We start from the raw sequence: 17,053 nt of genomic DNA on the forward strand, positions 1-17,053 counted from the left end.
GAGAAGCTAGACAGTAGGGCATGGTAGATTTTATAGCCGTGGTTCTCAGAGCGTGGCCGTGGACCAGCAGCATCCACCCGGGAACCCGTGAGAAGTGCACACTCCACGTCCCCACCTGAGCTGTGCGCTCAGACACTCAGAGGGTGGGACTCGGCACTCTGTGTCCACAAGTCTTTCCGGCATATTCAGAAAACTTGTGATAACCCATTCACTCTGTGGGCCTCTCTTCTTGTATCTGTGAAATGGAGACTAAGCCATGAGATAAGAGTCTGATTTCCTCCATCTTGAATGTTTACTTCTAAGCTGTATCTTCTCTCTAAAAATGCTGTTGCCCTTGACATTGCAAGTATCGGTGGCCTCTTTTATACCGGGCCTGAGCGGCAGAATTGCCACGAAGAGCAAACAGTCTCTCTTTGTTAAGAGGACTGAATTTTTTTCTTGGTCATTGGATCTGGGAACCCAAGGTCCCTCTGTTCCCACAAGTCCCCATGAAGGCCATGTTGGAACCTAGTCCTGAGTTATCCAAAACTCCAAGGACACCCGTTTGTATCTTGTTGCATTCTTGTTGGAACTGTCCCAACATGCTGGTGTCAGACTGCCACTTTTGCAGAAGATGATGTCTGTGAGCAGAAAATAAAAGCATTGCCCCATCCAGGTGGGTCATCCTTAGAAAGAAACTGTCATGGGAGAGCAGTTTCTCGGCAGCTCTACAGGAGAGGAATATAATTATTCCTTTAGGAGAGGCAGCTCCAAATCTCTCCTGGGGTGATCTGCTAGAAGGCACCTCTTGGAGGTGGGTGCACTCTGCCCTGAAGATTCCACCCAGATGGTCCCCAGGGGGACTGGTTGTGGGGGTTAACCTCCAGGCCTGGCATAACCCTTTGGGTACCACATTCCTGTTCCTACCTCCTACCGTTGATTGTAGTAGGAAGATAGCTGTTACGATAGTCAAGACAACTAAGTCCTAGCTCTAGGGTTGTAAGACAAGTCACTTCTGCAGGCCTCAGATTCCTCATCAGCAGGGCGGCTGATATAGACAATCGAGACTCTTGAGGTGGGGAGAATCAAGAGATTAAAAACAGTTAAAGAGAATGAAGCAAGGGGCAAGCTCGTCATAAAGCTAGAAGGGAGCAATTAACAAAAGGAAGAGTGAAAGGCAATATTCTCTCAGAAGAAAGTGGTAGAGAGAGAAATTCTCCATTTCTAAGTAGGCGAACCCCTGTCTTTGATGGTTGCCCAGTTTGGACAGAGCCCAAGGGAGACTGATGAGATGAGCAGAGGCAGCTCTTCTCCCTGAGTGACACACCTGTCCCTTTTGTGAAGCGTGAGGTCTCCCAGGTCTCAGCCACTTCCCAGAGCAGTGCTTGGTCTCAGGCATTTTTTCCTCCCGACGAGGACGGGTGCATGTGACAGCGTGAGGGAGGCCGTATAAACATCCACAGTGATGGTGTGAAGAGTAGGGGTCAAACACAAGCTTAGGTATTCGTAGCACGCAAATAAACACCCAGCCAGACAGGCCAGCAGCCCCCTGGAGACTGTCTTCTAAGTAAGTCACAGAAACAGATTCCCGCTACTCAGGGAGCCCCACTGACCTGGGATGCAAGTTGAAGAAGCAAATCAAAACCAAACGCTATTGTTGGATCCCAGAGCTCTGCTAAAGAGCATCCAGTAATCTCACCCACTCCGAGGAACCATGAGCCAGCAGGGACTTAGCAACAGGTTCGGTTTCTCTGGCTTATGAAAACTCAAAGACTTTGCTAGTCTAACAAGAACACTGATCACCTGGGACTCTCAAAGGGTAAATCTCTTTTATCTCACACTGTTTATTAAAAATGGGTTCTTCCCTAGATTAAAAACAGGGGCAGTCCTGTGACTTGTTGGGTCACTTCCAAGTGTTAAATACAAAGCCTCACGGTCACTTTGAGCAGCAAAATGAATTTCATTAAGTAATTAGAGTGTCTAGTCCTTTCTAACGACCAAAGCTCCAAGCTTGGCTTAAAGTTAAATCTTCTCCCTTCTCCCACTCACCTGGCCAAGCCTGCTTCTCATTGTTTCAATTTCTGGAGCAGGAAGGAGTCAGGCAGTGGTTTTTGGTTCCCCTAACTTCAGGAGGCACCCCTCAAGCTCTCCTGGTGCCCCTAGTGAGCTCTCTCTTAGTAGGTTTACAGAAGGCATCCTTCACTTCCCTCCCCAGGTACGGGAGGCTCACAGCACACCTCTCTCCCCCTAACATTCTCCCTCAGATTCCACCTCTCTAAAGCTTCTTTTCTTAAAGATTTTATTTTATTTATTTATTTATTTGCACAAAAACAGCAGGGGGAGGGGGAGGGGCACAGGGAGAAGCCGACTCCCGCTGAGCAGGGAGCCCGATGCAGGACTCGATCCCAGGACCCTGAGATCACGACCTGAGCCGAAGGCAGACGCTTCACCGACTGAGCCACCCAGGCGCCCCCAAACATTTTATACCCCAATTGAAAGTGAGGAGTTTCAAGTCATCTAAACTGTAAGGCTTAAAAAAATTTTTTTAAATTTTTTAATTGTGATAAAATGCACATAGAATTTACCATTGGAACCTTTCTACTTGTCCAGTTCCTTGGTATTAAGTATATCCACGTTGTCGTGCAGCCAGTCTCCAGAACTCCTTCACGGTGCAGGACGGAAACTCTGTCCCCCTTAAACAACCACCTGCGCCCCCTCCCCCCAGCCTGTGGGACCCACCGTTCCACTTTGTGTGTCTGTGAGTTTGACGACTCTGGGCACTTCATCTGAGTGGAATCTTAGACTATTTGTATTTTTGTGGCCACAGGGTTTTCGTATCAAAACCAGGACACTTTAGATGGTGACTGACAGCACCGGCGAGCAATCACACCATGACCTCAGACCAACCAGGGCTGTCACAGCAGCCCAAGGCTCGTGGGGGGCCTGTTGAGCCTGTCCTTGACCCTTTTTTGGCCTCCACTACTGGGTGGTCTGCTCACTGGTCCCTCTAACAAGAAAGATCATCTTAAAGCCTCAGCTGGTGCCTCCATTTCCATATCCCACGTTATGGCTCTGCTGGAACATTGTCACCCCCACACAGCATAGCTCGTCACAAGCCTGTGTTGAGCCAACACCTGGGGCGGCTCCAGAGAGCCCTGGCCGGTGAAATCCTGGACCATCCGCCACCCAGTTCTTTCCAGCATCGCCAACGGGTGTTTCTGATGGCTCCGTGGGGCTTTGCAGGCCCCCTCACCAATCCCTATAATCATTCTAGAAAGTGTAAGCTACCATCAGATGTGGTCCATGGACTCCCCCTGACCAGAGCTGACTGAGCCTCCTTGTGCTGGATATTCTGTCCTGGCCTTTTATCGGGAGCACAGAGAGCCAGGGGAGCTCTGAATTCCCGTCTTTCCAGGCCTCTTGTTTGACTGGAAACCAAAACCCAGCCCTGGCTGCAGAGGCCTTAGGAGTCCCAGCTGAGGGAGTCGCCGCTGCGTGGCTGCACACGTGAATGTGTTTAGGCACATCATTGACTTTATGCTTGAAGCTGTGGGGCTTGAAAAGCCATAAAAACCAGATCCCTGACCAGCTTTTTCACCAGCCAACTCCGGGAAGGACTACAGGTCCTGCAGCCACTGAGGAGAACACCCCTCACCCTCTCCCCACAAGATGTCAGAGTTGGGGGAGGTTGCTTGTCATCTGCAGAGGCCACCACAGAAACTCCGAGAGGAGGACCCTGGTAGGAGAATCTTCCGACAGGTTGGGAGTGCTTCTTACAGAGAAAGGGTGCCACCAGGGATTAGGGGGCCTTTATCTTGGACTGCTGGCTCCTTTTAAGTAGTTAGCTTTATGAAGTTTTAACCAAAGAGCATCCTGGGATTCGTGATCAACCCAGACTAGACCCGTCAAACGTGTAGAAAAGCCACAGGGAGCTCTTGGTCACTCCCCGCATCACCCCCTGCCAGCTCTAGGCACCCTGAACCTACTTTCTGTCTCTGTGGATTCGCCTCTTCCAGACATTTCATATGCGTAGAATCCTAGAATCTGTGTCCTTTGAGTCTGGCTTCTTCCTCTTAGAAGAATGTTTCCAAGGGTCATCCATGTTGTAGCATGAATTAGGACTTCATTCCTCTTTATGGCTAAAGAGTATTCCATTGTCTTCTTCTTTTTTTTTTTAAAGATTTATTTATTTGAGAGCGCGAGAATGAGAGAGAGCACATGAGAGTGGGGAGGGTCAGAGGGAGAAGCAGACTCCCTGCCAAGCAGGGAGCCCGATGCGGGACTCGATCCCGGGACTCCAGGATCATGACCTGAGCCGAAGGCAGTTGCTTAACCAACTGAGCCACCCAGGCGCCCCAAGAGTATTCCATTGTCTTCTAACGTTTCCTTCCGTGTTTTCTGCATTAACGTAGCAAACACGCCCACAAGGGGTGCCTTGGGCCTTTGCACTCGCCATATCCTCGCCTAAGGTAGATGGCTTTGCCCCCAGTTTCCTTCTGAACGCACCCCAATGGCATGCCAGTGACGCCTTCCCCGAGCGCCTTACTAACCGTGGCAGCCCCGCCCTGTTGTCTGGCTGTCCTTGGAACCTGTTTTCCTCGGACTTCCATACTGTGTAGTTTTATTTATTTGCCCGCCTCCCCCCTCAGAAAAACGCAGAGACTTTGGTCTTTATTTTTTCCCAGTACCATCCTGACCTCGCGGACGTCAGGACAAGCACGTCGCTCCTGCAAGGAAGGGTTCGAGGGCTCCAGTGAGAGCAAAGCCCTTGGTAAGAGGGCGGAGGGAAGTACCGGAGCTTTTCACAGCTTAGGTTTGTTGATCGGAAGATGAAAAGCATAAGGAGTTCCTTCCATCTGGACCATCCCTCGATTTTATTTTTCTGCCTCTTGGACCAAAAGGACCCAAAAAGCGAACAGTACTTGGACATCAGGGGTGCGTCGCTGAAATACTGCAGACAGTGGAGCCGGGCTGGCGAGGCTGGAGGCCTTTTCTTTCTCAAGCAGGAAACCCTCTGCTGGGAAACCTTGCTTGTTGACTCCAGTAACCTTCTCTTTGTCTTGGGGAGAACTTTAGCAGCTTGTTTCTGCTGAGCCATGCGATAGGGAGCTCTGTGAGATTTGGGGGGTTTTTTAATGAGCATGATTCTAAGGGGAAACCCAGGCTAACCTCACCTTCCTGAAAGTGTGAGCCTGTTGAACCCCAAATGCTGGCATGGCCAGAAGAGTATCATGAGGCCCTCAAGCCCGGCTCCTTGGGGCTGCACATGGGCACCTGCAGGTGGGGTAGAAGACCCTACGGCAGGGGGCCCCATGTTGAGCCTCACAAAGAGCCGACTTCAGGCAGTTTGTGGGCAGAATGAGTTGTGGGAATCACTCCAGGTCTGGTGAATTCCAGCTTGCAACCGTAGACTTCCCTGGTTGACTGTGGAATAGAGTTTAGCTCAGACAGGGCTGCCAGGAGGGGGAAGGGCTATGGTTCCTGGGTTGCGGCTCTTGGGCTGGCCCTCACTGCCACTTCCCTGTTGCCACATGCCTTCCCAGTTGAGAGATCTATTTGTAACCAGATGTCTAGGTCCAACCCCTGAGGTTCTTCACAGTGTGGACATTGTCTGGATGTTGAGCACACAGATAAGTGATGGGAGCTGGGAGCTGGACCCTTATCACCTGTGTGACTTTGAGAACATGTCTTAACCTCTCTGAGCTTCAGTTGCCATAATACCTACTCCTAAAGCTCTTCACTGCCCCAGCAGACCATTGTTGGAGTGCCTGATAAGCCCCAGGCACTGTGCTAGGTGCCAGGAAAGTACCTTCAGGAGGCTTACAGTCTAGTCAAGAAGACATTTGAGGAGAAGAAAAGACCCTTGTGATACAGGATGGTCATTGCTTTGGCAGAAGTACACACGTGAATATCCAGAACAGGCTGGGGGTAGGGAGAGCCTGGTAAGAAAGCCCAGGCAAGAGCAGGCTGTTGAGTCCAAGTATCCGTTTCCTCCTCGGCTCCCCCCACCTCCCCTAAAGGCACAGTTCCCCCAAACTGACCTGCGCACTTCAGAATCTACGGAAGAGGGGATAAAAGGGGAAAGACAGAAAATCTAGAGTCAAAGTCCTCACCTCTAGGAAACCTCCTGTCCTCCCCCTTTCTGGGAAGGAACACGGTGGTGCAGGAACAAAACTGCTCCAGCAAGAAGATCCGGAGGGAGAAATCCCCACAGTCCAGCAGGGCCCCCACCCGCACCCCGTAGGGCTGGCAGCTCAGCCCCAGGCCCTCCGTGCTTCTGTTCACGGGAGGGCCCAGACCCTCCAGCAGCCAGCCCGGCCGAAGTGGGGCAGTTGCCGGCCTCCCCGCCTCTGCGGGCTGCAGTCCCCACTGTAAGACCACATGTGTTCTCAGCTGCAAGCTGCCTCGAAAAGCAGGCTGCCAAGCCCTGGTCCGGTGCCCGCTCAGCTGCAGCTGTAAGACGCTTCCAGCCAGGAGAGCCCGGAGCTCACGCCTGAGCTCCCAGCAGCTGCCCGGCTGCCTCTCTCCTGGAACCCGCAAAAACCACGGTCTGCAAGACCTCCCCCCTTCCAAGGGGATCGGCCAACTCTGGAAGCACGAGGTGTGTTAAAGTGCACACAAGCTGCTCTTAGTTCTTCCCAAAGAGCCCTTGCTGCCTTACTAATCTTTTTTTAAGGTAGAGGACTGTCATTTTGGCTTTTTTTTTTTTTTTTAGCTTGATTAAACCGTTTTAGTGGTGAGAGTCTACCTTTCTTTCCATGGAGAACTGCTTGCCAACCCGCTCTTCTCCATCCTGTCTCCATCTTCATGGAGTCAGAGGCCTCCACCTGAGAAATCAGGTGTTACTGTGAGGCCACACCTCCGGACAGAGCCACCAGGCATAAGAGGACTGATGACAACCAGCCCCTCTCCGCCCACAATAGAAAAATACAGGTTTTCCCCCAAAGCAACCAAAAACCCTTCACAGCAATCCAGAGGTCTTTGCCATTGCGGGTGAAAATGCTCATCATTTTCCCTCCAGATGTACCAGATGTCTCATTAATTCCCTGTATGAAGCATCCCATTGACAGAAGTCAGGGCAGGTGTGATTAGCCTTGAAGGTTTGTTTTTTTAAGTTTTTATTTTCATTTCAGTTAACATACAGTATAATATTAGTTTTAGGTGTACGGCATAGTAAGCCAACACTTCCCTACATCACCCTGTGCTCATTGCGACAAGCGCACTCCTTAGTCCCCATCTCCTATTTAACCCATCCCCTCCACCCCCTGACCCCGAGCTTTGAATATTTCTTAAAGGAAAGCCGGGAGCTCAGAGAGGTTGAGCTACACAAAACTGGGCCACAGTGCTCATTGCTTAAAAAGAAAGAGAAAGCAGGGGCGCCTGGGTGGCTCAGTTGGTTAAGCGACTGCCTTCAGCTCAGGTCATGATCCTGGAGTCCCTGGATCGAGTCCCGCATCGGGCTCCCTGCTCAGCGGGGAGTCTGCTTCTCCCTCTGATCCTCCTCCCTCTCATGCTCTCTGTCTCTCATTAAAAAAAAAAAAAAACAAAGCTAGATCTAGATATCAAGAATCACTGGCCAACTTCTCCATTCAACACTAACCCTGAAGTATCCCCCAGAAACACACTCTGAGGAGGGAAGAAATTACATCAGGAGGCCAAAGATAAGAAGGGAAAAACACTTTCACCTTCTCTTTAAGGTTTTTACATTTGCCAAAGCTTTCTGGTAAGGTCTTTTCTTTAAGAAAGACCAAAGTACACACAAGAAGATAATAGAGATGCCCCCTCCCCCACCAGGGAGAACAATAAAAGGCAATGTAGTCCAATGGGGAAAAGAAAGTGGCCTGTTTCTCTGGGCCTGTTAAGTACTTGTTGACCCTCTTTCTCTCCCTGCCCCGAGTAATGACGCTTAAGCCAAAGGAAGCTAAGAGGTTTCTGATGGGTTAAGAAGAGGTCATCCATTAAAGGGTCAAGGCCTGGCTCTCTGGGCATCTGTCACTGAATTAACTAAATCAGTTTCGAGCTTATGGAGTCTGACAGGAGTAGGCAGCCAGCTGGGGGGGACATCTTGATTCCATTACATCTGGCTGCTGAGAAAAATTAGCCGCTGTTTTCCTTGCTGGCTATGTGGCCCTCCCAGAAGAAGATAGAGGTCAAGGAGCCCTCCTTCAGTGCAGGTAACGAAGGCCATACTCCTGTTCACTTCCTAAGCTCATTATCTGTGGACCTAGTCTGCCTATGTTGGAGGGCCTGATTTGGTTCCCAGTATAGCCCATTCCATGTAATACTCAGCCGGATTATGTAGGATGCTTTCTTCCCAGGGTTAATGTTTTGAGCTAATAAGTTATAGTAGGTAAATGGTCAATACTGACTCTGGTCAAAATTGCAGTGGACCTGGGAATTGGCTGGATAACTGGAACCAAAGAGCCCAAAGAGAAGATAGCAAACGCCAACTGGAAGGCAATGAACAAGAGCCCAGGTTAGGCTGATGCTTGCATTGTGAAAAATCCAAGTAACAGAAAACAGTTTTTAGAAGGTTAATGACACCATTTTGGACATCTCTTTAAAAAAAAAAAAAAATTACATGACCTGTACTTTGAGCTAATGTGTGTTCAGAACTGTATTTTGACGTGAAGACTGCTACTGGTTTGTAAATGATGGAGAAGAGAGAGCATAATGATAAGTAGTATTTTTTGCTGTTTACTGGACACCATGTTAAGCCCTTTATATCTAGTCATTAATACAACAGCTCTATGAAAAAAAAAAACTTGTTAGTCGTAGTATTTCAAAGATGAGAAATCTAAGACCCAAAGAAATGACATCGCCGGAATATGCAGCCAGTGAGTGGTAGACAGTATGGCTTTGAAAACCATGCTTTTAATCAGTATTATTCTGTACAGTTTCAGAAGTAGGAAGTGTTTAAGACCAGCAACTTTATTTTTAAATTCCAAGGAGTAGCACTATGATACTGCCTGGATTTACAGTGCTGACCTTCAACCCGTGCATAGGATCTAGGAATGCCCATGTGCGTGCACACACACACCCGGTTTTATGGTAAAGGCAGCTAAGATATAGAGGGACATAGAGTCAGGACTATCACGAGGCCTCTTGACTTCCAAGCCAGAGTTCTTGCCTCTAAAAATGATAAACTGAAACAGGGAATAAGCGATGGTCATGAATATTGATTATCTGAGGCAGAAGCATGAAACCTATCTGAATAAGGTGTGGTGCCTCTAGAGTTTTAAAAGTCTAACCTAGAGGGCGCCTGGGTGGCTCAGATGGTTGAGCGTCTGCCTTCGGCTCAGGTCATGATCTCAGGGTCCTGGGATCGCGTCCCGCATCGGGCTCCCTGCTCCTTGGGAGCCTGCTTCTCCCTCTGCCTCCCTCTCTCTCTCTCTCTCTGTCTCTCATGAATAAATAAATAAAATCTTAAAAAAAAAGTCTAACCTAGAAACTGTAGATGATTTTGAGCACCATCACGAAGTTAAATTGCTGTATCATTGCTCTACAGTCTACTTTTTGTCTGGCTTGTCTTCCCAATGAGATTGTGAGCTCTTGACAAATATAAACATGCATTAGGCATCATGTCCTTCCTCTTTCCTATTAGCGTGGGTTGGCCCAAAGTAAGACACCCACTTCTCGAAAGATTGGAGAGGGGTGGGGATTAGATGTGGCCTAAAAGCCCAGGGCCTCAGCTCTCTTCTTTATAAAGTAAAATATATTGAATCCTTGTGCAACTGCTGTTAAAAACAACAACAACAACCCTGATAGATGGTGTGAGCCCACCATGTTGTGAGTGACAGCCCTGCTTCTAGAAGGCGAACAGAGCAGAAATGAAACAAGGAAGCGAGATTTCTAGTTTGTATGTTTCATTCTGAGCTCGGAGATTATTCCTGGCCGTGAGTCTAAATCTTTTTAAAAGAGAACTCTTTGCTGATGCTTGGAAAGCATGCGGGATCTTGACACTGCCTTTGAAGAAGGGATCATTTCCGATCATGTCCTTACCCATCGGCTTGCAACAATTTGGCTCTCGCTCATCCTCAGGTCTTCCTGGTGTTAGAAAGAGCCCAGGACGACCCAGTCCCAGGATGAGTCCTGACATCAGCTTCTTATTTAACCTCTGCCCGGCCCCTAACCTCTCTCCACTGGGCTTGCTTTATCTGTGGAAGGAGGACGCCAGAGCAGATGGCTGCTGGGATTCTGTAGAGCCCCCCCCCCCCCCCCGCTCGCCCCCAGTAGAAACAGGAAGTTACTCAGAGGTCATTAAGAAGCTTGGTGACTCAGCCTCAGGGACAGGAGGAAGACAGGCTCCCTGAAGTCCTGCTCAAGAGTTAGAGCCATTAAAGCAAGCTTCCTGTCAGGCCTTTATGTCTGCATCATTTCGAGAGCTTGTCCACCACCCCACGTGCTGTTCCGGCACTCCGTAAACACTTGGCCCTGCCGTGCCTTCTCCCACCCAGAAGGAACAGGGCTTGGGGGGAGGGCAGGTGTGGGCAGTGGACATTAGCTGTTTTCTGCCCTGACCTTCAGCGATACACAGGATGTGGGAATCCAGCAGACTAGCTAATAGGATCCAGTACCCAGGTCTGCTCAGTAAGTGTTTATAGTGGACCCTGTTGCACTCAGGGCTCAAAAGCGGTATTTATTAGCCACTCTTGTTTGCTCTCCGTGGATAAACTTCTCCCATCTCCCTGTTTTTTACATTAGAAAGGAGAGGTGGAGAGCCCGTGATCACTTGGAAATCACATGTCGGGGTCAAAAACTACAAATCACATCTGGTACCAGCTGTGGTCCCCACAAGGGTGATAGACACTGTCTCAGTGAAACCACCCCTGGACAGTTTCTCTAAGTTTTTGTTTTCAGGGCAGGCCCAAATTATTAAAGGCTGTTCTTAATCCTGGTTCTTGTTGTTTGTTAGTCCTTGATGAACCTCTGCAATGTACCGGGGCTTCGCTGTATAGGAAACCAGAGAAATCAGGTCTCTATACGAGGAGAAGGAAGCAGTACTTGTGATCATGTGCAGCAAAACAGGAAAGAAAAGCCACCGTATAGGACTAAAAAGATTTGGTTTTATACTTCCTCCTTATGGTCACATTGCTGCTCATTTGTAAAAATAATTCCGGGCTCAGCTGTGGTCCTGCTCCCGGCATGGACCCTGGTGGCCTGGCTCCTGGCATCTCTCTGGGATGCTATATGCTTGTGGACATTTTCTAACAAGGGGCAGAGCAGGAGCTTTCCTTCAGGTCTGTTCGAAGCAGGGAGTCTGTTTGCAAATCAAACACTGGGAAGGGAGGGTGGGAGCGAGGTGAATGAATGGACTGGTTTTTTGGGACAGAATGCACTGGGGCATTAACGGGGCTCCAGGAACGGAAGAGGAGGTGCTCGTGTGGAAACACTAGCCTGATCCTTTTCGCCTCATGCAGGGGGGAATGGGAAGGGCTAGGGGCCAGGGTACGATGGCAGCTAAACATCTTCCACGTCCCCTGACCTCCCTGTGCATCCAGGCAGCTGTTGGCCACTAGGGCCTCCACCCCTTGCTGTAAATGCACTGTCCCTTCCTGGAGGGCTAGGCTCTTCTGTCCCCAGGCCCCTGTGCCCCACAGCTCAGAGGTCCAGCCTGCTAAACCCTCCACTCTGAAGCTGACAGAGTACAGCAGCAAGCAAACAGAAGATGTTCGACCTCGCCTCCTCTTTGTAAACAGGGTCTACTGGGCTCTGATGTGCTGGTTTTGGAGGCGGCCCCAGATCATCTGTGCCATTTCAGAGAGCCTTCCTGGCTTGCTGCAGCTGTCCTAACCCAGCTACCAGTTAAAGCCATCGATGTGCTTTGTGAATCCACATAAAGACACATCACACACACACAATCATTATGGCTCAGCTAATTCCTTTATGATTTTGCATGACTTCTGTGACCACTGAGGCCCATGGAGCTAATTAAAAGCTAACATACTGTTTATCAATAATCAAAGGATTTATTAATTAATACCTATTAAATCAAGGCCTTTCTAATGCATCTGGGCATCTTTAAAGCTCTGCAAACATCACTTCTTTGATCTTTCAGCATCCTCCCAAGAAGAACGAGTGGGAAATTTTCTTCCTGGGGAAAGTGAGGCCCAGAGAGACGAAGGGGCACTGCCTAAGGCCACACAGCAAGTCAGTGAAGGAACCAGAAGCAGGAGTCAAGGGCACCTGGCCCATTACTCTATGCTTCTTTCCACATGGGCCCCCTAATTAGTGGGAACAGCTCTGACTCACTAATGGCTGGGTAACTTTATGAGTGGAATTATTTTTACAAATGAGCAGCAATGTGACTGTAAGGAGGAAGTATAAAACCAAATCTTTTTAGTCCTATACGGTGGCTTTTCTTTCCTGTTTTGCTGCACATGATCACAAGTACTGCTGCTTATGTTGGGGCCCATTGGCAGAGTGGGCAGGGGTGAGGCTCTCCACAGCACCAGCAGCTGGGGAGGCTCGGCTTGCCTCCTGCTTTACAAGGAGAGGGAGAGAGGAGGTGCCAGGGCACCAAGCCCTCTGAGCATGGGCTCTGGGTTTCTCCTCCCGCTGGGAGGGGGCGTCACACCAAAAGCCCAGGTTTGTCTTCTTTCCTCATGACCGGGAGGAGAAAGCCCCTGGAAGCCCCCCATCAGATTCCAAGAAGGCCCCTTACCCTAAGCGCTGCCCTGCCCAGGACCGAGTTTGGGGCCCCAGCACCAGCCAGGACCAGAGACTGGGACCAGCAACACAACTTGCGGGGCCGCTTGATCAAAACTTAGTGGGCTGGAGACAGCCAAACATCAAACCAAGCACTGGGCTCTTCGGAGCACATATCCTCACACACACATGAAGCCAGTTATGGCCAAGATGGGTGCGGCGCAGGGGCCGAGGGTGCCCCTGAGGGAACAGCCCCCTGCCCTCCACCCCATTTTTCAGAGAGGAACAGAAGGGGGGCAGGGGAGTAATTCTGTACACTTCAGTCCAGGATTTCCAGCATGCAAATAATCAAATTTTATTTTTCTTAAACCCTGATGTCAGCTCTTAAGTTCGGAAATTTAAGGAAAACATTATTTTGGTAATTCTCTGTTACTTGCCAAGATTTGGGAGAAGGGAGAACAGTTAGGAATCCCGTTAAGCTGAAGTTCACGGAGCACTTACTTTGTGCTGACACCGTGTGGAGGATCTGTTGCTTCTACTTTGGAGGGGCATTATTGCCATTTTATAGATGGGGAAACTGAGGCTCGAGGAGTACAGTCACTTGCCTAAGGTCAAACAACTTGGATGTCGGGGACCCTGTATTCACACCGATGCAGTCAGACTCCCCGGCGTGTGTGCCTGGCCATTGGGTCCTGTATACTTACTACCTCCCGTTTAGGAGGTTAGTGTCTGGGGTCTGTTAGTTCTGGCGTTTTTGTGTCTGTGGCTACGTTTTGTGTCTATATGTCTATAAATATATGTCTATAAATATCTAACAACAGGGGAGAGGGTTGGTCAGAGAGGAACTTAAGGTATTTCATTGAAGGATTGAGCTTAGCAGAGCATCCGACAGGAGCGTGAAACTCAGATCTGTGACTTGAGTAATGGGCTCTACTCAGGGGGCATTTCATCCGTGACCTCACACAAAGCTGTCTGAGCCAAGGTAGGGCTTTGGGTCACTTGCTTGCCTTGAAATGTCTCTCTCTCCCCCACTTGGAACCAACGCTAAAGGAAAAAGAGAAGTACAGTTTTCCTTGGGCTTCAGAGCAAAATGGTCTTTGAACTGTGGACCAAAGAGTCATAGGAGTAGATGTCCTCCTCCCTATTATGCAGACAAAATAATTGTAACATTGGGCAGAGCAGGTCGTGAAAAGAATGCAGCCATTCTTGAAAGAGATTTTCTTCCAGCCCAGTTTGACAAAGGGGTGGAGTCCTTTGGCCAAGCCCTGACTAGCTGGCGTGTCTGGGTCTGGAAGGGCAGGGTTGATGGGGCACAGGGAAATCGCTGTCACATCTTTTAAGGAGACAAAAACTGGGGTAGGTCAGGGAGTGTCAGGAGCCCCAGCTGAGAGGACTCTGGGGCTAGGAGGAGACCCTGAAAAGCATATGCCTCAATGCAGTGCACAGAGAACGGGAAGACCCCAGAGAGGCATCAGCTGCTCCCAGGATGAAGAGGAACGCAGGATTCCCATTTTACCCTACTTTGGGCAAAATCAACTCAAGTTCTAGGTGTCTAGAAGGGGCTGCGAAATGTATCAAATGTAAGCATAAATAATAGAAATACAGGCATGTGTGCATACAACTTTAACCTCTTCTGACATTTTCCAGAGGGTTCAGTAACTTTCTTCCGATGAAAGGGCCCCCCCTCCCCCGCCCGGAACGGCTGCCTTAATCACTCCCAGACCCTGCAGTCAGTTTCCTCGTTAACAGGCTCCCTCCTGCAAGGAGGGGTGCCCACCAGAGCCCGAGGGCATGCATGGGGCAGCGGCAGGAACTCGTCACCCCCCCTTCACAGAACTGCCTCATTTCTACCTCCCCCCTCTCTGATGGCAGCCAGCCCCTGGCGGCAGCATCCCGCCAGCCGGACTCTGGATTTGCTTTGTGCTGCAGAAAGAAGCCGGGGCTTGACAAGCTCATATTGTTATCTCGAGTTGCCTGCCCCGAAATAAGGTTCCAGCAGCCCCCGCCCTTCGCGGGGAAGCTTCCCGAGCCGGATCGCCAGGGCGAGTCCGAGCTCTCCCACATTAGTGGGCAGGAAGTGGAGTCCCGATGGGAGGCTGGGAATTTGACCGCCTTCCCATTTCAGCACTGGAGGGAGGAAGCTCAGTTGAGCGCTGCGCAGACGGCTCCCGCTTCCCTCCTAGAGCGGGCCCTGCTCCCCGCCCGGCAGCCCGCCCTCCTAGAGCCCCCGCTCGCCCCCTCTCTTTGGAGGGAAAAGTCCGCGGAGCTGGGAACCGTCTCGGTCTCGGATAATGCAACAAAGGCAAAGCGGAGGGGACCAACTTGAAAAGAACTTGTTTTGTTCCCGTTAAGAAACCTGCAGGAAAATCCACACCCACATTGGAGAGCGGCGTGCGTGTGTGTGTGTGTGTGTGTGTGTGTGTGTGTGTGTGTGTCTCCAGCAAGAGGCGGAGGGCGTGCAAACAACTGTGCAGTCTCTGCTTTGATAAGGAAGCGGCTAGCTGGAGAAGTTAGGCAGCAAAGACGACGAGAGCCCTGAGCCAACCACTCCTGAACGTAAACCGCATTGTTTTCTGTCCAGATATTCCAATGGAGACAGTTGGAAAACCTGTATTTCAGAGAGAAGAAGTTTTCCGTGGAAGTTCATGACCCCCGCAGGTAAGCTAGAAAAGTCCTTTCCTTCTGGGAGTGCGTGGCCCAGCCGGCATGTTAGTTATATGACTATTTTCGTGCTGTCGTTCATTTTGGGGAGCGGGAGGAGGATAGTTGCCTGTGGGGAGCATACGCCAATCTGACGGTGAAGCTTTGTTTTCTACTAAATATGTTGATAGATGCGGAGGGTTCAAGCGTGCTTTGCATGTGCGTGCACGAGAGGAATTGGCAATTCCGTGATTCTCTCCTCTGGCTACATGTGTTCGGTGTTCGTGTGTGGTGTTGTCTTTGCATGCCGGGGCATTCGAGGGCAGATGGATGGCACCTGGTAACAAACACCACACTAGACTGGGTAGTGGTCTGAGTCCTTTCTGGGAGCTTGTGCTGGAGAAGTCTGAAGGATGGCTTGTCAGAGCTTCTGAGAATGTTTCAGGGAGGACAGTCGGCACCGAAAGGAATCTAGACCTAAAGCAGTTGTGTGAAGTTGTTTGATTCCAGGAGCTGTAATTTTTGGGTGTTGGTGTGGGTGGATGTCGAAAGCAAGAGAGTTCTTTTTCTCCCCATCTCACATTGTGTCCCAGGGAGCACTAGTGTGAAAACCAGGGCTCTCTAAGTCACATGCCCAACAATAGGGTCCTGGTTTGGAATGCAGCAAGCCCTGAGTGGAAGGTTCTGGAAGGTTCTCAGGCAGCACATCCCGGCTGCTTTTCCTCTCTTTGTCTGCTGGCAGGTCCTGGACTTAGAGGCAGCTCAGAAACAGCAGCAAAACTCCCTGAAAACAGGCCTGACACCTAAGAATAAATTGCTCTCAGTGGGTCCAAAGTGGATTTACAAGAAAGTAGCCCTAGGAAGACAGTGAAAAGGTCAGATCCTATAGAGGAGCCAACGGGACAGTTAGGCACCATTGATGCCCCAGTCCCCCTCACACATGGCCTCTGAGCAGCAAAACAAGCCTCTCTGCCTCCCAGGGAGCTCTCAGAGACCAGGACGCCGGCCCCCCAGTCGGAGGGCTGAGCTTGGGCAGTGTCCCTGCTCCTGCCGCCCGTGATAACCCAGCAGTGGTGACAGGCCACTCTGCCCCGCCGTGTAATCTGCGTGAGACAGCCACTCCGCAGAGGGGAAGAGCTCAGCCCACGCCCCACAGCCCCCACACGACCAGCAGGTGGAGAACACTGTGGAGACCCAGTGTGCACAGTCAGATGAAGGCGGTGACATTGGCGGAGTAATGACCTGGCCAGCGTTTCTCGGGGTCCTGCGGAGGGTCTCGGTCTGGAGACCCTGCCTCCGCAGAGCAGGAACCCATGTGTGCGGGGCCCAGTGAGGGAGAGCCAGATGCTGAGAATAATATTCCAGCCAAGCTTTTCCAGGTGAAGCGAACCAGACCAGTCTTAGAAGCGTGAGGGGAGGGAAAGCCTGTGTGTGAAGACTGAAATGCATGTTGCCACAGTGAGTCAGATGCAGAAAGGGGCTGCCTGACAGAATGAAAACTGGGGATTGGATCATCTAAGGGGCTGTGCCTCAGGCCCAGAAAGAGGTCCTGCTAGCTTCCTGTTCTACGTGGGGGGAAACTGAGGCACCCAAGAAACAAAGTCACCTGCTCTAGGTTATAAAAAGCTGGCAAGTGGTCCAGGAAGGATTTGAACCCAGGGAGCCTGACTGCATAGCTCACAGGCATCCCGCTACGCTCCACACAACACACCGGGGCCCGAGTGCCGGATGGTGTGGACCATAAATACTGAAGGTGGCCAGAAGCCAGGCTGGTTGGGACAGGTTC

The 17,053-nt window shown here is 50.5% G+C and overlaps 1 protein-coding gene across 2 annotated transcripts in view; it reads left to right on the plus strand.

Annotated features, from left to right (window-relative positions):
• Positions 1-17,053, plus strand: part of FRMD4A (FERM domain containing 4A) — a 293,292-nt gene that overhangs the window by 229,573 nt on the left and 46,666 nt on the right. For both annotated transcript variants that reach the window (XM_044915543.1, XM_044915542.1), the window contains exon 12: positions 15,209-15,285. In XM_044915543.1, the coding sequence (XP_044771478.1) occupies positions 15,209-15,285 (77 nt within the window). The remainder of the gene's footprint in view (positions 1-15,208; positions 15,286-17,053) is intronic.

The sequence above is a fragment of the Neomonachus schauinslandi genome, chromosome 5 (genome assembly GCF_002201575.2).
Source record: "Neomonachus schauinslandi chromosome 5, ASM220157v2, whole genome shotgun sequence".
In the NCBI taxonomy this organism is placed as follows: domain Eukaryota; kingdom Metazoa; phylum Chordata; class Mammalia; order Carnivora; family Phocidae; genus Neomonachus; species Neomonachus schauinslandi.